The 18,560-nt window shown below is 50.5% G+C and overlaps 6 protein-coding genes across 6 annotated transcripts; 2 read left to right on the forward strand and 4 right to left on the reverse strand.

Moving 5' to 3' along the window:
- The first annotated feature begins 121 nt into the window (after positions 1-121).
- V8C40DRAFT_258055 (mitochondrial carrier domain-containing protein) lies at positions 122-2,479 on the forward strand. Its single transcript, XM_083218633.1, has 8 exons — positions 122-677; positions 858-927; positions 995-1,030; positions 1,103-1,235; positions 1,335-1,427; positions 1,493-1,549; positions 1,619-2,090; positions 2,151-2,479. Exons 1-8 carry the CDS (start codon positions 628-630, stop codon positions 2,182-2,184), a joined length of 945 nt encoding a protein of 314 aa, XP_083067817.1. The 5' UTR covers positions 122-627; the 3' UTR covers positions 2,185-2,479.
- V8C40DRAFT_128318 (autophagy protein ATG9) lies at positions 2,370-5,622 on the reverse strand. Its single transcript, XM_083211026.1, has 2 exons — positions 4,774-5,622; positions 2,370-4,673 (listed from the first exon to the last, which is right to left on the reverse strand). Exons 1-2 carry the CDS (start codon positions 5,409-5,411, stop codon positions 2,645-2,647), a joined length of 2,667 nt encoding a protein of 888 aa, XP_083067818.1. The 5' UTR covers positions 5,412-5,622; the 3' UTR covers positions 2,370-2,644.
- A 967-nt stretch (positions 5,623-6,589) lies between these two features.
- Positions 6,590-8,512, reverse strand: V8C40DRAFT_258058 (dihydrolipoyl dehydrogenase). The gene is given in 6 exon segments (XM_083218634.1): positions 6,590-6,631; positions 6,643-7,276; positions 7,341-8,045; positions 8,109-8,188; positions 8,254-8,291; positions 8,374-8,512. 5 exon segments carry the CDS (start codon positions 8,433-8,435, stop codon positions 6,659-6,661), a joined length of 1,503 nt encoding a protein of 500 aa, XP_083067819.1. The 5' UTR covers positions 8,436-8,512; the 3' UTR covers positions 6,590-6,631; positions 6,643-6,658.
- A 497-nt stretch (positions 8,513-9,009) lies between these two features.
- Positions 9,010-12,123, reverse strand: V8C40DRAFT_258059 (CWC22 family protein). Its single transcript, XM_083218635.1, has 2 exons — positions 11,980-12,123; positions 9,010-11,920 (listed from the first exon to the last, which is right to left on the reverse strand). Exon 2 carries the CDS (start codon positions 11,827-11,829, stop codon positions 9,244-9,246), a length of 2,586 nt encoding a protein of 861 aa, XP_083067820.1. The 5' UTR covers positions 11,830-11,920; positions 11,980-12,123; the 3' UTR covers positions 9,010-9,243.
- A 2,815-nt stretch (positions 12,124-14,938) lies between these two features.
- Positions 14,939-17,492, forward strand: V8C40DRAFT_258065 (Ytp1 family protein). The gene is made up of 5 exons (XM_083218636.1): positions 14,939-15,431; positions 15,503-16,134; positions 16,206-16,514; positions 16,587-16,961; positions 17,015-17,492. The coding sequence occupies exons 1-5, from the start codon at positions 15,176-15,178 to the stop codon at positions 17,183-17,185; spliced, it is 1,743 nt and encodes a 580-aa protein (XP_083067821.1). The 5' UTR covers positions 14,939-15,175; the 3' UTR covers positions 17,186-17,492.
- Positions 17,409-18,255, reverse strand: V8C40DRAFT_258067 (ribosome-assembly protein 3-domain-containing protein). Its single transcript, XM_083218637.1, has one exon. The coding sequence runs from the start codon at positions 18,179-18,181 to the stop codon at positions 17,960-17,962; it is 222 nt and encodes a 73-aa protein (XP_083067822.1). The 5' UTR covers positions 18,182-18,255; the 3' UTR covers positions 17,409-17,959.
- Positions 18,256-18,560: the final 305 nt, after the last annotated feature.

Consider the following 18,560-nt stretch of genomic DNA (forward strand, 5'->3'; position numbering starts at 1 on the left):
ACATAGTATATACTGTATCAATTGTATATCCCGGGATTACTCCGCTGCTTTGAGCTACTTGCCAAGGTGGGGCTTCGCACACCTCGCAATTGCCTCCCGGACTCCGAGGCCGTCAACGGAGAAGAGGTGGGAAATTTTTATAGACCGGATTACTGGGGATCCGCTTCTGGGATATCTAGACTGTGCCGGCCGCGATCAAACATCTCAGAAAAAGCACGCCCTCTCTCTTTCGACTGGCCCGCAAGTTGTTTCCAATGCTCTCGAGCTGCCATTGATCCGCCTGTGCTTCTGCTTCTGCTTCAGCTTGCGACTATCGACTCCGCGCCTTGCCTCGCCCTCGACGAGACACACAATCAGCTTCCAGCATCTCATCTCATCTTCTCGCCTTTCTAGCCGCGGCTGCTTCGCCCGCACTCACGCACGCTTTTAGTTGCGAATCCTCAGCGCCGACCGCCCGACCGACCGCCAGCCTCTCTCTCTTCCGTCCTCGCCCTCGCCCTTCGCCCTCGACGAATCCCACGACAGTAATAACGCTTGGCCGTCGTGCTGCCTCAGCACGCTTCATCTGCCAACCTGGCTGCCATCAATTCAAAGACTTTTGGCGCAGCTTCTGACGCTGTGGCCGAGATGGCCCAGCCGCCAAGTGGCAAGCCTGTGGAGGAGGATGAGGAGTACGAGTGAGCAACCACCACCCATGTCCATGACGATGCTTATTCTATTGTGGTTTTTTTCTTGTACTTTTCTCTTTTTTTTCTTGTGTGCGCTCGCAATGCGCGACAAAGTTTAAAAAAATCAAGAGGGAGAAGAAGAAAGCCGAGATTGTGAACAATTTTGTACTGACTGTTTCTTGCGCTTAGCTATGAATCCCTTCCACCAAACTTCTCGCTACTGCAGAACATGGCTGCAGGAGCATTTGCTGGGATTGCTGTGAGTGACTGATCGACTTGCTGCCAGCCAGCCAGCCCTGGACATGTGCTGACGAAAAACATCACAGGAACACACCGTCATGTACCCCATTGATGCGATAAAGGTAATTGCCTTCTTGCGGAAAGCCTCTTCTTCCTTCAACCTCTAGTACTGACGCGGAAATTTGCGACGATAGACACGAATGCAAGTGCTACAACCGCATGGGACGATAACACACAACAGCGTTCTGCGGAATGCTTTCCAAATCGCGCGGACCGAGGGTGTTTTCAGCTTATGGCGCGGCATGTCTAGCGTTATTGTGGGAGCCGGTATGTTTCCCCCATGCTTGCGGTTTTGCCGCAATTCTTTCTTTTCTTTCTCTTCTTCTCTTCTTCTTTTTTCTTATAGCTAACTCGGTTCTTGCTTAGGTCCTGCCCACGCTGTTTACTTTGCGACCTACGAAGCCGTCAAACATGCCATGGGCGGCAATCAAGTCGGCGTCCACCACCCTCTTGCTGCCGGTGAGCCTCGCTTTTACTCAAATCCCCAAGTGTACCTTGTCCATGGCTAACCCAGTGCCTTGTAGCCACAAGCGGTGCCGCAGCTACAATCGCTAGCGATGCTTTCATGAACCCATTCGATGGTATGTCGTCGTGCTTTTACCCCTAAGTCCGTAGGAGTGAGCGAGATGCTAACTTCAACTCCCCTCCAGTCATCAAGCAGCGTATGCAGATGCAAGAGTCTCGAAAGATGTACCGCTCCATGGTCGACTGCGCCAAGTACGTCTACCGAAACGAAGGCCTCGGCGCCTTCTACATCTCTTACCCGACCACACTGTCCATGACCGTCCCCTTCACGGCCCTGCAGTTCCTCGCCTACGAATCCATCTCCACCACCATGAACCCGCAGAAGGCATATGACCCCGTCACGCACTGTCTCGCCGGAGCCGTTGCCGGTGGCTTTGCCGCTGGTCTCACCACCCCAATGGACGTCATCAAGACTATCCTACAAACAAGAGGCACATCCTCGGATCCGCAGGTTCGGAATGTTAGCGGCTTCTTGGACGGCTGCAAGCTGCTGTATAGAAGGGAGGGCTTCAGAGGCTTCTTTAAGGGAGTCAGGCCCAGGGTTGTCACAACAATGCCCAGCACGGCTATTTGCTGGTCTGCTTATGAATTTTCCAAGTAAGTTCACTTTTTCTCAAAACTGGTGTCCCGTATGCTGACAATGGTTTTCTTTTGCAGAGCGTACTTCATTAAAAGAAACGATGGCTTGTAAAGAATATTTTTGCAATATATAGTAATTATAGAGATTATACAGAGCAATAAGCTATGAGCTATAATTACTTATTTCTATTCCACAAAAAAAAAAGGCAGTAAATAGATCATGGTCAAATACATTCTGTGTAAAGGAACCAGGAAGGTTTATTGGGTATGAAATAAGATGGAAAACAGATAGGCTATTTAGTTATTTGAATGCCAGGTTTGCAGTCCAATCCAATCCAGAGTTGTTGTCAAAATTCAGTGTCAGGATTAGATAGCCAGCACCCCAAGTTAGCTATACAATAGACCCCGTATCACGATGTCTAAGAGAGTAGCGATAGTAGCAGACACTTGAAGGATCAAGCAGGTATTGGCAATGCGAGAGAAACGCTCGGCTATCAAGCACGAAAGAAAGCAAGTTCTAATTATTATCCCCTAATGCCTATTTATTCCCAATATGCAGTCGCTATAACTCCTTAAATTACTCCTCCTCCGCGACGATGCGGCTGTGTTTGCCGAAACTGATTAATCAATCCAAGAACACCAACATCCGGTTCTTTCGCGTGGGCTATGCTGCTGTTTTCCTTACTGATGCCCGGTGACGTCTGCCACATAGATTCCCCAAGCATAGCGCCTGCTTCGGAGCTCTCCCCTCCCTGCCCTTCTACAGCATCAGCCTCAAAGGGCTCCTCGGGAATTTGGACCGCAGGATGAGGATGTGTACCGCGTGACGGACGCGGTTTATATGGCCCTCTGCCTGCCACATTTGCGATCGAAGGCTGGTGACGGGCATCCAATAGCATGGATGCCATAGGGGATGGTTGCGTAATGCTATGTCCGCCTCTCGGGAATGCACCCAGCCCAGCTGTCCGGCTCCTGTTTCTTCCTGTTTCCATATGAGAGCCTTGCATATCGGCTGCCAGAGTGGGCGAATTCAGATTGGGAAACGCAGGGGGAGGATGGAATGGCTGCTGTGTCCCTGGAGGCAGGTGTCCAGGGATGCCAGTCTTCGGGTTGATAACATAGTTATCAAGAAAACCATAATAAGACGCAGCCATCTTTCCATGTTTTGTAGCATAATAATCCTGGCGGACATCTTTGGCTACTCCCTGACGAGCGACGGGCTGGCCGGGTCCCCTTTTGAAGTCAAATTCAGCAAACGAGCAGACGTAGCCCATACCATCGACGTGCACCGTAAACTCCCGAAAGAAATCCACAATCTGGTCACTGCACTTAGGTAGTGACAGCAGTAGCAACAGGGGGGTAGTTATGATGCCTAGGATCTCTTCCAGAAAGATGACGACTTTCATCTTGTAAAGCTCCGAAAACTCCTGTTTAACTTCAAAGCTGTGCAGTCTTCCCTGCCAATGATCAGGCATATAGTGAGTATACTCAACAACGTTCCTCAAAGCATACTCCGGATCAAACACTTGCGTCTCTTCTGACACCATTCCACGGGTGATGGCCCAGATTCCTCCAAATATTCCCAGGTAAAACAAGGCCGTGCGGTCTTTTGTGATTTCAAATGATAGGAACAGTTCCGAGTCGAGTAAAGTGCAAACTGCAAGAATGGCTGTAAGTGCGCCAGACATAAAGGCAATACTCTTTGCGATATCTTCTGTCATGCGTTTAGGAAACTGGTCAATATATCGGGTTGCGAACGGGAATGACATATGAAGTCTTTCGTAAAAGAGATGAGGAAGCTCGTTGAACTCGCGAAATTTCCACTCAGCAAGTGCGGTGTACTTGCGTGCCGCAGCTAGCTTGGGGTCCTTTTGATACTCATTGTAATACGTGAAGAAATAGACGATAATGACGTATGCAAGAACAATGGGGGCAAAGATGAGATTCAGCAACCCGGCAAAGTAAAATCGCTGCTTCAACTTTTGACTCAAGACTCCTCTTCGTTCGGCACGTAAGAAATCTTGCTGTACTTGGCCGAGTTCGTTGAATGCCATATCAAGGATGCAGTAGTGGAGATACCACTCCATGGTCTTTGAAAACATCTGACGACCTCGCAAAAACGGGAACGGAAGTGACAGGTTTAATATATCCTTGTTGATCATGGCGATGAGGTAGTTCTCCTTGCGCATCAGTCGATTGGCGATGTCGTGAGCATCGAGACGCTCCTTCGACTGGCTACCAATGAAGCGTCGTATGTTTTGCGGCATATTGGCCGCTGTCCTAGGATTCTGGTCTCGTAAAGCCATAATTCGACCAACAACGTCTTGCCACGATATTGTCTGCATGTCCTGTTCAGGTATATCAAGGAGGACAACGAAGAATTCGCGGATATGTAGTAAACGGCGAATTTCGAAGAAGTACTGCACGGATTTCCATATGAAGAAGAATGAGTAAAGCCAGATGCCAAAATTCCATAGGCCAGACATCTTCTGGGTGCACTGAGGTATGACGACCTGCTTCAACGACTGGCTGTGCGGCACCTTGCTGTAATCGACACATTGCGTAAGAAATGTGAGCAGGACAGCGACGAATAAAGTTTCTCTGCATCTTCATGTTAGCTCTACCATTCGATTTCAACCAATTTAATAGGGGTGATAATAGAACATAGCTCCCTCCCTCCAAATCTCTTGAATGCACTTACAATAATCTCAAGGCATTGGAACACATGATGGCCCACATTCCATCGCCCTCATAGTAATTATAAACATCTCTCATGAAGCTATCGAGATTTGTTATGTTCGCCCATCTCCATAGAGCAGCATTCTTGCGGTCGAATGACGGCCCCGCGTTCAATAGAGATCCGAACGATGGTGGTGCCGCTGGTGCCGCTGTCGTCGTCGGTTGTGCGCTTGGTTTGGGCATCTCATGTCTAGCTTCCTCGGTGGGTGGCCGCCACTGAGCCCGGCCGTGGCCTGATGAGGGCTCTGGGCTGCGATAGTGTTGCGCTTCTGTCTGATCGAGGGCTGGATTCGCCATGGCCTTGTTGGACTCGACGAGCAGCGAGGCGGGCACGTCTTCGTCCCCGTCGTCATCGTGTTGTGGCCACCTCATCGGAGGGCCTCGGCTGCTCGCTCCTGGCGACACCACGCTGTGGCTATTGTTGCGTCGTGCGGCGGCAAGCGTGGGTGCAGGGATGCTGTCAAAGAGTCGGCTCGAGTCTCCGCGGGCAGGCCCTGCCTCGATATCATAGTCTGGCTCGTCGTCGTAGGATCGAAGCTGCTCGTAAAACGACCGGCCGCCTTGCGTAGACGCCGTGAGTCGTGAGAAGATCTTGGACATGTCGAGGCTTATTCAGTTGGCTCGATGACGCACTCGCAGTTGACCATGATTTATGTGGAATCGCCGAATAAATAGGGAGAGAGAACAGGCCAGACTATGCACATATCAATGTATAGTAGGTGATGCTGAACGATGGTTGATGTTCTAAGTCAGCTGGTAATGACTGCCTAATGCTGGAGTCAGGTGGCTGTTGATGGCTGGTGGAAGCGTCACCGGGCGTGTACATACCTAGAACGTCCATTGTTGATCTAAGCGTGCAGGTCCCCAGATCTTAGCTCAAGGGAAAGCTAGCTAACTTTAGAAGGGTGAAGGGTGGGGTCGCTGTACAACTGCCACCATGTGTTTGTACTTTGTTCTACCACCGATACTTTGTTCTATTACCACTACCTACCTATGTAGTACTTTTGTTCAATAATGGCTTAGATGATTTGTTCCAGTATCACTACTCTGTTCTGCTATCGCTACTCTGTTCTAGTTTCGCTCCCTTGTTCCACTATCACTGCGTTGTTCTGGTATCGTTGCTCTTTCAGGTAGATCCGCCAAATGTGAGACACGGTATGCTAGATAGCATAGCATAGCCACTCTTTAAAATAAATATTGCAGTTAATCTCGGAATGTGTTGAGAAAGAGAGGGAGAGATGGCCGCTTCCTTGCCCAGCTTGAATGTGGCTTCTACCTATCTTACTTTGATTCTCATCTCATGAGCCAAAAGTTTACGAATCAGATAGTAGCAAATGCCACAAATTACGTAGTTAGTCTACAAGATTCCAGTTAGCATTTTATGCAGAGATAGACAAGAATCATTTGCTTTTCTGCTACCATCTTGCATTTTATTCTATCTATTCATAACGATATGGACTGAACCTTGGAACAGGCTTTTCTCTTCTGCATACACTTGGTGTTTAGACTCAGCTTCCTTCCGGCAGCGGGTGTTTGGGCCTTTTTTGTATCTAATGAGAATCATAAACATTGCTTCTTTTGACTTTATTATTTATAAGTAATAATTATACAACCCTTGAAGAACTTGATTCTACAAATAGACTCAGTTTGACTCAGGCGTTCGTCTCCTTGGCAGCCCTGGGTATGCAGACATGCTTCATTGCATCCCGTATCTATATTTTTTTTTGTTTTCTCACTACGCACGACCTATTGACTTGAGAGACCGTCCAACGCCAGACCTTCAATTGACCCCAGCCCCTCTCGACTCAAAAGGCCACACCGGCTTCACATCACAACGACCTCCCAACTTAGAAGTGGATGGCCTTGTCATAGGTGGCCATGGCAGCCTCCTTGAAAGCCTCGGCGAGCGTGGGGTGGGCGTGGCAGGTTCGGGCAATGTCCTCGCTGGATGCGCCGTACTCCAGGGCCAGGGTAGCCTCAGCAATCATCTCACCAGCGCCAGGTCCAACAATGTGGGCACCGAGCAGGCGATCAGTCTCGGGATCGGCAAGGATCTTGACGAGACCCTCGGAGTCGAGGTTGGTCTTGGCTCGGGAGTTGGCGCTGAAGGGGAAAGTGCCGATCTTGTAGGGGATGTTCTGGGCCTTAAGGTCCTGCTCCGACTGGCCAACCCAAGCGACCTCAGGGTGGGTGTACATGACGGACGGGATGCATCCGTAGTTGACGTGGCCGTGGCCCTTTGCGATGTACTCGACGACGGCAACAGCCTCCTCCTCGGCCTTGTGGGCAAGCATGGGTCCAAAGGTAACGTCACCAATGCAGCGGATGTGGGGGATCTTGGTTCGGTACTCCGAGTCGATGATAACACGGCCGCGCTCATCCGTCTCGAGGCCAATGTTCTCCAGGCCCAGACCCTGAGTGTAGGGTCTTCGTCCAATGGCGACCAAAACGACCTCGGAATCAATCTGCAATGACATATCAGTACCCAGCTTCCGGGGCTGTCTAGTTATTGTTGGGTTCACTACTTACGCTCTCAGGCTTGCCACCCTTAGCAGCATCGACGTCGAGCTTGACGAGCTCGCTGCTGGTGTCGCCGCTGACGACCTTGGTGTTGAGCTTGAACTCGATGCCCTGCTTCTTGAGGATTCGCTGAGTGGCCTTGGAGATCTCGGTGTCCATGCCGGGTCCACCGATCTGGCCGAGGAACTCGACAACGGTGACCTTGGCTCCTAGACGTGACCAAACGGAAGCCATCTCAAGACCAATGATACCACCACCAATGACGGTCATGGTCTCGGGGACCTTTTGCAGGGCAATGGCACCGGTGCTGGTGACGACGCGCTGCTCATCGATGGTAAGGCCGGGGAAGGGAGTGGCTTCAGAGCCGGTGGCGATGAGAATGTTCTTGCCGCGGATGACGGACTCGCCGCCGTCGTTGAGTTCGACCTTGATTTCGTTCTCGTTGATGAATGAGCCGGTGCCCTTGATGTACTCGGCGCCGTTCTTCTTCAGGAGGAACTCGACACCCTTGGTCAGGCCGGTGACGGCGGTCTCCTTGGCCTTCATGAAAGTCTCGAGGTTGAGCTTAACTTCTCCGACCTCAATACCGCGGTTTTTTGAGTCATGGAGAATCTGGTGGTACAGGTGGGAGTTGTTGAGCAGAGATTTTGAGGGAATGCAGCCAACGTTCAAGCAGGTACCGCCGAGGGTGCCACGCTTCTCAATGCAGGCCACCTAGACACAGAACACGGTCAGCTTCCGAATATCACCAGCCGAGCAAATTTGGCAATGCCTCACCTTCAAGCCCTCCTGGCCGGCCTTGATGGCGGCCACATATCCGGCAACACCACCACCGATGATGACCAGGTCCTTCTCCTCTATATCTCCGTGTTAGTACAGTATTCCGAGTCTGCCGTTTTTCTTCTTTCTCGGGGCGACGAACCAGAAGCAGAGGCAAATCCTCGACTCCATCGTGACAGGCTGAGCAAAGATGCGGGTTAGCCATGCGAGAGATTTTCCACAGCCAGAAACGGCAGCGGCAGGAGGGGAACTGGGCGCTCACGTCAATTGCCTGCTGGGCAGCGTGCGGATGGCACTTCGGGGTATCAGGCGGCTAGCAATCATGCTGGGCAGCCGTTGACAGGTGCTGTATGATGAATTGATGGGGGGAAGAGAGTCGACTGTTGAAGGTCGAAAAGAAGTGTATTAGCTTTGAGCCTATAGCAAGGCCCGCCGGTTTTAGGGAAGCTCCATGCTTGATTATGTGAACACGACTTGTGCACCGGGCGGGTACTCGAGGGGTACTAGCAGGGCACCTTTTTCAAGCTTCTGTCTGTGCGACAAGTGGCAGATGCGGAGGGCTGCGCGACTTCGGCCTCTCGCTCATTTTTGCCCCTCGACAGGTCGTCACAAAGTACCTCCAAGTACCATCCGGCCTAACGGCGCAAATCGGCTGGACTGGGACATTTTCGCTTAGATGCGGGACGCCTCAGCTGTGCCTATAAAATTCCCAGATTCCAACAAGATGCTAGCTATCTCTGTACAATAAACCCGCCCAGCAAGAGACGAGGCTGTCACGAGGCATAAGTGGCCACCCGTGGACAGGCTGTCGGGTACTCGCATTTGATATTGGCCATTTCCCAGGGGCAGATTGCCACTACGAGTACAAGAGGACGACACAGACGGGGCAAAATGATGACCAATTTAGTCACGGACATTCGTTCCTAGTAGTTTTCGTTGAAGCATCATGGATCCTCGGCAATCGGGTTGCGCCCCTTTTACCAGAAGACTCTACGCCACCACTGCCTATGAAGCTGTATATATACACTGTATATCTATTTTTGCCCCTTTATTAGAAATCGACAAGAACAAAGGTCAAAGGTAAGGGGCGTAAGGATGTAAAACAGAAAGATATCTCTCAAGATCCTCCTAATTAGCCCTCTCTCGCTGTCTGAGCTTGGACAACAGCCTCAGCCGTCGCTCGTGCCCTTTCCATTTTCTTCAATTCCTTCGATGTCAGCAGCTTGCTTTTTCGTAGCTTCTTCCGAAGAAACCAGTCCATGCCTGCTGCGAGCGTAGGTACTTCTGCTACCACGCCAAACACCTTGGCTATCCTGACGCCCTCCTTGGCTTCGCTCCCCCGGCAGGCCCGCAGTAGACTAGCTATGAGCTGCTCGACAAATATGAGAGTCCACCGATTCAGCCTAGGTAGATTCAAAGGCTTCAATATGTTGAGGTTCAAGGCACCGTCAAATATCATGTCTGCGTAGAAGCGGGCCACATGGCTAATACGGCGCTCGTCCTTCATCTTTTCACTGTCGGCAGTTTCCTCATCCTCTGCCTCTTCACCAAACATTAACTCGCCAAGACTCCGGAAGATCTTCCAGAGCCTATCTTGAAAGGCAAACCTGATCTTGTTGTTTGTGCAAGCTTGCTTGCCCACGAGTGCGTAGTATTCGTTGTAATTGGTCTCACTTCCGACACACTGCACGAGCACGCGTGCAATCTCAGCCTGGTCATCTTTTCTCAGCTTGAGGTTGGCATATTGACGGTACCCATGTTCATAGTCTGCCGCAGACATGATGGCTGTAAAAATGGCGATTTGTGCTGAGGTGTGAAAGCCTTGGCCGCGGGCTTTCTTGGGGAAATCGGGCAGTACAATATCCATGTCCTCGTTATCATCAGACATGTCGATATCATTCTTCTTGGTTGCGGATTTCGATTCTTTTTCCGCATCTTGATAAGTCTCCTTTGCTGGAACACTTGCTCCTACAAGCCACCATTTGCCTCTTGTGTCTGCTTTCTCAATGTCCTGTAGACTCAAGCCCATCGGCGCGAGACCATCAAGTCTCCTAGACTGTGATTTGAGCTCACCAAGCTTCTTCCGAATTCGCAAGACGTGGTCCGACACAACGGCAGAATCCAATCCTCGAGCCTTAGGCTTGCTCTTGCCAAGATCGTTGATTGTCTCAACCATAAATTTTGTTCGTACAGACAAATCGGAAGACTCAGCTTCGTTAACTGCCTTGTTTAAGATGGATATAACATGCTTCAGCGCATTTGGGTCATCCCTCCGCATGAGGCGACCCGCCATGCGGCAGATGCGAAGAAGAAGCTCAACGTTGAGTTCATTCAGGTCCGCGAGAAATCTTTCCATGTAATCAAACATGATTTTGCAGCTCACAACCTCGAACAAGTATAGCTGTGTAAGAAATCCGAGTATGTTTGAGGACTCCTTTGGAATTTCCGAAAAGCTAACCCCTTCTTGAGAGGCATGCTTATAATACTCGCCAAAGTTCACCACCACCTGTTGTATGAGATGGGATCCAAAGCTAGATCCAATCACTTTGTAGACTGCAGCGGAAAAGCCACCTATCAGAACCAAAAATTGATCTGGAACGCTTGAAGATTTGTACATCTGCGCCAGAATTGTATTTGTAAGGATTTCGGTAACGTCGCCACGGGCATTATTCTGGTAAAGTTCCTCGATGGATTTGACAATACCCAGAATATTCGCTTCCGTCAGACGATTCACCAGACCTTGAATCTGTTTCTGCAGCCCCATCTTTGCTTCTGAATCCGAATTGGCAGCTTTTCGCAAAGACGGAGGTACATATTTGGCGACCACTGCCCCTGTGGCAGGTGCCACATAAGGATTTTCCTTGACTTTAGTCTTGGGCTGCTGTGATCTATCCTCGTCTTCGTCCAGATTTTCAAATTCGTCGTCTGAGAAATCGAAAGCGTCCTCATCTTCTGAGCCATCTGATTCACCAAGGTCGCCCAGCGAGGCTGAGGCTGCCTCTGGCATTGCTTTCCTCCTCTTTGAGGCCAACCAGTCATCAAATTCATGCTTTCGCTTTGATGTCTCATCAGCTTGCATCGTCTCAGAGTCTGACTCAACATCGCCAAGAATCTCGTCGAGCCCATCGTCCTTGAAGGCCTTCGGCAGTGAGGAGGCTCCTTTCTTTATACGCAGCTTCTTTTCGAATTCTTCAATTTCTTTATCATCCTGGGCAAGCTTTTCGCGGACAGCGCTGGAAAGGCCGTCGTATTTTGATGACCCTTTCTTCGGTAACTGCGCCTCGTCGCTCTCGGAGTGACTGCCGTCCTCTAGATCGAAATCATCCGCGTCTCCGACGTCGTCACTGTTGTCGCTGTTGTCTGATTGGTCGAAGATATCCTCATCCTCCTCGTCCAGTGCCGCCATGTGATCATCGGAATCACTCTGTTGTCCATCGCTGGACGCCGATTCAACGGGGGCAGCCGGTCGGCGTTGGTTGTTTCTATCTGGGCGAGAGAACCCGGTCGCATTGACAACCTTTTTCGTAGGCGGAGGCTGCCTCGAGTGGCTCTGCCCTCTTTTCTGTGCTCTCTGGGCTTTTCGACGCGATACTTGGCTGAATGATTCTTTCGTCTGCTTGGTTGGGCGCCTTTGTGTCTGTCGTTTTTCCTCCGGCACATCCAAGCCCATGCGCTTGAAGAGCTTTTTTTGGAGCTCTAAGGCACCTGTGGACGGCATCGCGATGGGAGATAGATCCAATCCACTGAGAATAAGATGGTGATTTTTTTATATAAGCATTGCGCGGGAAAGGTTAGATTTGCGATGAAAACTTTCAAGTGTCAGAACCAGCATCAGAAACCCGCGTCGCAAAATTTCTGAATGACGTACTAGTGGCGCAGGGGTCTCGACAACTTTTAAGGAACAAAAACTACACACTCCGGACAGTTTTAATTAAAGCTCAAAATCATAATGTCGATTTTAATAAGATATTACTATGTTTATTCAAGTCGAGAATTGACTTCTTTTGTCATACGTTCTCAGTGACACCTTGTTTACTACCGTTATTTTGTGTCTCTCTTTTTTTTTGGTCGATAAGATAAGATAAGGCTCCGATATCGATCTCGTGACTACAGGTGGACTGGGATTGATGATTAAGCCAGTTATAAGTCCGGCGTACCCTATAATCCAGAGTCTGTTTTCGTTTTTCTGAGTAGGCGAGAAACGACAAACTATTGGGTTCGCAAATGGCTAACATGTATGGTAATAGCCTCTTTTCTATACGGCTACATCTGTGGATCAAATAATTGCCGACTTGATTTGCGATGTGGTCCCAATAGCCGGAAGGTGTGCCCGATTTGTAGATGGGAATATGGTGTTAGTGAGTCGGTTCAGAGGCGAGTTACCGAGCTGCCAATCCGATCAGACGAGCTAACCTCTATATGTACTATCGTAGGCGAGTACCACTTCGACATCGTGGAGGAACAACTACGGTTTATGGTGCCAGCGTTGTCCACATTCCCATATCCTAAAAAATTCGAGACGATCGGCGATGACTCAACCCTGTCAGAAGTATTATTATTAATCCAAGAGCAGAGAGCACGGGGCTACGGCAGCTAATGGCGAGCGACCGGGACCCTGGACTAGGATTTGCGGGCGATGGTTTAAAATCCGCGGGCCAGACTCCGCGCCTTTTCCTGCAGTTCTATGTACATATTACTTAACTCTTACACGGAAGGCGGCCAAGGCGGCATATCGGACGAGTGATTTTGCTTGGTGTCGGCTTGTGGCCGTGGAACCTACCAGTAGCAAGAGCCGGGATGCATTCAAATGGATGGCCTAGTGGCTGGTACCCTGGCTGAGGAGCACTCCAATCGTGGCTGCAGAGCAGTGGGGGAGGCTGGTCAACTATCATCGGACCAATCGATGCTGACATAGTTTTCCACGTTTGTTCGCGTCACGCCACCATCCCCGGCATTGGGTGATTCCAGCTGCAGTTATTGGAAAGAGCATTGTAAACAGAAGAATGACAAGGCCAGGTTCGGAGAAGAGAGATGAGGGGTTGGTTGGGGTTGATCGGGGCTTGAAGGAGGGGTTCTGAAGATGTCGGGGTGTCTTGGCTCGAGTGGTGAGTTGAGGTGAATGAATTTCTGCTCTCTGGTTTTTGCTCTGATTTTTTGCTCTGGGTTTTGCTTCGTTAACACCGGCTCTGAATAGAGGCCATCGAGAAAACAACACCAACGGAAAAGATCCCGGCCATCAGATGACCGATTGCACATGGGTCGTGTTAGTACGAGTATAGGCAAAAGTTGTGAATCCATCACCTTTAGCGCGCCAAGATATCCAAGTGGGGAGCTCCAGCTCCCAAGCCATTTCGTCACAGCGCTTCGGTGGAGCCATAGCCGATGGTTCGCCCTCCGATGTCCGATCCCAACTCCGGAATCACCGGGGGTCGGCTGCGAAAAAAAAAAAACGAACGACGATAAGTGCGGAGTCGTGATGAGTTAACCAGCAGGTACAGTACCCGGGCAGTACGGCCCCAAAGTATGACGAGCGGATGTGCGTGTTCTTATAGCTGGGTACTGTAACAGCTTATCTGCGCAATACGCAATACGCAAAAACACTTGGCGCGGCGCAATACGCAGAATACTTGTACGCAATACGCCACCCATGATACGCGAAGAGTCTTGCGACAACGACGAGGCTGTAAGTTGTAAGTGAGGTCGCATTGGACGCACTGCGCTGTGTGCATTCATGCCTGGCGGGGTCAGTTAGTTTGTCAATCACAACTCGGTAAAAGCTAGTGTTACCTGTTAGCTTATCAAGCCGAATGTGTCTTGCATGCAGCTGGTTGTATGTACTCTTACCAAGAATTAATGTACTAAGCAAAGTATTAACCTTAGCAAATGCAGTACCAAGCGGCTAGATAGGTAGTACCCAAGGTAAGCAGCTTGAAAGCCGCCCGTTGTGTCATGGGCGTAGCAGCAGTTTGTCAGACATCCATTGATCCATCCATCCTGACAGCCGAGAAGCCGCAAGGCGTTTGCCGGGCACCGGCCAGGGTTCAAGGTTCTCCAGACGGCATGACAGTGCGTCATAGCACTGCGTTCGGCTGTACCCTGACTTGCGCCAGGGCTCAGAGCAGCTGTGCTATTGCCTATTTCCGCATCCTTCAAGCTCTGTTTGGCACCTTCAGCTTCAACATGTGACGGAGCGCCTCGCCCTACCAGTCGTCAATCCCGATGGGAGGAGGAGCCAAGACCTCCAAGAAGCTGGGCGGACACTCCTTCGGCAGGTCTAGTCGGCGATCCAGTGTAAGTACCAATCTACAGCCTTCCGGAGAACGGAGTACACGATGCGGATTTAGAGATACCTGTCCCATGGACCAATGCATGCGTGATTCCTTTAGGCGCGACCCGATTCCGTGCCATCCTCGACATCCCTTCCCGAAATCGCTGGAAGAGGAAACGAAGCCCCCCACCTGGCTCATCCATGCAGTGGAGATATGTGACTTTTTTTTTTCTCTCTCTTTTCCCACCTGGGCTTCTTCATTCTGGCTACTACCTACCTTGGCGAGCTTGGGTACACCTACCTAGTACTGACCGCATCTGAGGACTAACAGCGCGAGGCTCGGAAGCCTCGGAGCTCGACCTTCATCTTCCCTTCCAGCAACCCACAGGCAGCGTTCCTTGGCCTTGGAATCTCGCATGATTGATGTGATGACAATCGCAGCCCTGAAGTTTTGTGCCGCTCAGGTCCCGCCCGGCGGGATGTAGCGGCTTCTAAGAAGCTGCCGCCGTGAGCTGCTTCTTCCTTTTAAGACAGCCACCCACCCGCCTATGACTCTCGTAGAATGAAGCTTTAGTTCTCTTTTACTCGTAGTAGATTGCGGATTCCTTTGGCCGGACACGCCTCTTCTTCTCCTCCTCCTCCCTCACTTCTCTCTCTCCCCCATCCCCCATCTCAAGGCGTCCTTGCATGTGTTATTTGCCGTCCTTGATTTGTCTCTGAACCTGCGCAACGTTGGCGAACGCCTCTTGGCCACTTTCTTTTTTTATTCGTGATTCTAAGCGCACAAGCAACCGCGATGAAGTCAGCTGCGTTCGGCCGTAGCCTTGCCGGTATCGCGGTGCTTGGCTTGAGCTTGGCCCTGCCAGTACTCGCAGACAATGCACGCCGTCATGGTGGTGAGATGGAAGGCATGGAGGGCATGGAGCACGCAGAACCAGACCAGCAGGATTCCGAATATCCCCCCACGTACTTTGCCCATCCCGAGCATACCCAGGTGCTGTATGCGCACATTGCGCTCATGACAGTGGCCTGGGTCATTTTTCTTCCAGTTGGTGAGTACCCATCTTAGACCGTGATGCGATGTAAGCCGAACAGCTTCAGTGCTAACAAGACCCCAAAAAAGCCGTTGTTTTGTCGCTGGCCAAGTCTCGCTATGTTCTTCCTTCGCAGTTCGTCTTCCTCGCAGCCAATGCGCTGGGCCTGATCCTCGGCACGGTTTACAACGCGCAGACGCCCGACCTGTATCCCAACAATGCGCACCACAAGATTGGCTGGATTGTGACTTGGGTCATTTCTGCGCAAGTGGTTGTCAGCCTGCTCCGGCACATTGGCGGGGCTTTCACGCCAAGTGCCGACCAGCTAGCGGAAGAACGCCGCTCCTTCATCCCACTTCCCACAAGCGCCCACTCCAACTACTTCGGCGACTACCGCTTCTCCAACGACAGCGGCCAGGGCTCCGAGCCCACGACGGAATCGCTTCGCGGAAACTCCATCTCCACGCTTGCGGAAAATGATCACCGTGAGACCAATTTTGATAAGGAATTGGAGGAGGAAGACGATGATGACCTTGACGGCCCCACTATGCCCATGCCCGTGCCGGAGCACCAGAGCAAGACGACGCTGATGGCCGTCAAGGTCCTGTCTTCGAGAGTCTGGAAGTACATTGACTTTGGATACAAGACTGTTGATCGCATCATCTTGCCCTTTGGTTTCATTGCTTACATTACCGGCATTGCTACTCTTGGTCGCCTTTTTGTAAGTGTCTAACTAACTATTTCATCTCTCGGCATATAAAAGCGGGGATCATTGCTAACAGCCTTTTTTAGGAGGGATCTGCCATCTTCAGCGGACTTGCTCATTGGATCAAGGGTGGTATTTTCTTCTGGATGGGTCTCCTCACTCTTGGTCGCTGGTCTGGAAGCTTTTACGAGTCTGGTTGGGCTTGGAGCTTACGCCCTCAGAAGAGGGCCGGCCAGCGATGGACGCCATCTGCAGAGTGGGTCGAGAGCTTCCTCATCTTCTTCTATGGCTCGACCAACATCTTCTTGGAGCATTTGGGCAGCAGAGATGGTGTCTGGACTCCCAGCGATCTGGAGCACTTTTCCATCACCGTACTTTTCCTTGGAGGTGGCTCTGTAAGTCTCGCGCAATTACTCTGATTCTTTTCCACCTCATTTCAAAACATGTACTGACTGCTGCTGCAATAGATTGGCATGCTCGTTGAATCTACGTGGGTGCGAGGCCTGCTCACCACTCTGATTACTAGCAGCGAGCCCAACTCTGATGATGAGCGCGCGGCATTCGAACCCCCGGAATCGTACGAGTTCTCCATCAACCCCCTCCCCGCACTCATCATCTTCCTGCTCGGCATGATGATGGGTGGTCACTCGCAGGAAACCATGGTCGGAACCATGGTCCATAAGCAATGGGGCAACTTGCTACTAGGCGCTTCTCTGGCCAGAATGCTCACATATGTCACAATGTACCTGAAACCGCCCAGGTCTATTCACCCATCTCGGCCACCGACCGAGCTCCTAGCAGCTTTTGGTCTTATCGCAGGTGGCATGATTTTCATGTACAGTGTGAGTACTCCAATATTTCACATCCCCAAGAAGCCCGAAACTAACGGCAACAGAGCGCCGATACCGTCAAGGGTATGATTCACTACGACTTGGAACCAATGTCCATCTACACAATTACTTTGGGTTTCACAGGCTTGTTCATGGCCTGGGAGCTCATCGTTTTGGCCCTCAAGGGATGGGCGGTCCGCAAGGAGCGCCGGTCCCAGGCTTCAGCCTTTGCTTGAACATGCTCAACATGTTTTCCCATGAAGTTTTCGACATTGACATGATGCTTACTTCGGATTGGCAAACTCAAACCAAACTCGGAGTTTCAAAAAATTTCTCCTTCTATACGACCTTTACGCATGTTTTTCTTTCAAAGATACCCTTCATGATACACCGGGAGGCGGATTGGATATCCTAGCCTTTATGATACCACGTTCATTTTCTTTTTGCAGCAGAGATAGCAGTAGTAATAAGAGTAGTGTTAGGACAGGGTAATGGAGATAGTCATCCTCAAGAGGATGTAATAATATATTTGATGAAGACCGATTGACTATAATTCTACCACAAACTGGCGGCTTAGAGTCTACATGCCATGGCATACCGCAAGGTGCCATTTCTCCAAGAAGCTTCTTGATCAGCGGCACATGGTGAAGTCCTCGAAGTGCCCGCGTAGAGTAGCCTCATATGGACGAAGTAAGTGGTCCGTGGTCCGTAAGGCATAATTACTAAGAAGGCGGCCTTGAGGCAGCAGCAGGGACCGGGTTCGATTGCCAGTGACCATGGCCAATGGTCTCGGTATGGCAAGTTGCTACCAAGGCACGAATGTGTTGCCGTGTCATGGCATAATTCAACTGAGGAGCTCTGAGAACCTCGTGTGGCGTCTTGTGGTTAGGTAGGGAGATGTCACTAGCCTCATGTGAGTTATCGCCCGATAAGAACCTATGGTGAAAGAAGAAAATTTACCAGAAGCAGAAGCGCGAGATTTCAAGATTCACAGCCGGGGGGAAGCCAATTCAGCCCTGGCGGTTTTCCGAGGTCTTTAGGACAGCATTCTGTTGAGCAGGGGAGAACTGCTTGGCGCCCTGCTGCAGCGCGTGGACGAGGGATGGCACGGATTCAGCCTTGAAATCGTCGGCGTTGCGGATCTTGTCGAGGTCCTCGGAGAGCTCTTGGGTGAGTTTTTGGAGGTAGAGTGCTGAGAAGGCTTGTTGGCTTTGGGATGAGTCTTGCGGCATTTTGGCTTTGGTGAGTGGAGTGAGGCTGTTATAAAACTGAGGGTGAAATTTTTTGGATTGGGTTTATGATCAGTTGTGAAGCATTGAGTTCGTCCGATTTGGGTGGATGACCAATTCTGCAGAGGAAATGGCTGACATAACCACGGCTACCCTTGTCTTAGGTAGATGCTCTTTGATATCTACAAAAAAAAGAAGAGGAGGAAAAAGGAATTACAATGGATTGAGTGCATTAATATGGTTGGTAAAGGAAGATGTTTCAATCATGTCCTTTTCAAAAATTCAGTCAACGTAAGATGAATAAATGTTGTTCTTTATTCCAGAATGAAACTTGAGTAAATCAGATATCTTGAGGCGTGACAGTGCAGAGTACATACGACAG

This window comes from Trichoderma camerunense, assembly GCF_050948025.1.
Source record: "Trichoderma camerunense strain CBS 138272 chromosome Unknown V8C40scaffold_26, whole genome shotgun sequence".
In the NCBI taxonomy this organism is placed as follows: Eukaryota; Fungi; Ascomycota; class Sordariomycetes; order Hypocreales; family Hypocreaceae; genus Trichoderma; species Trichoderma camerunense.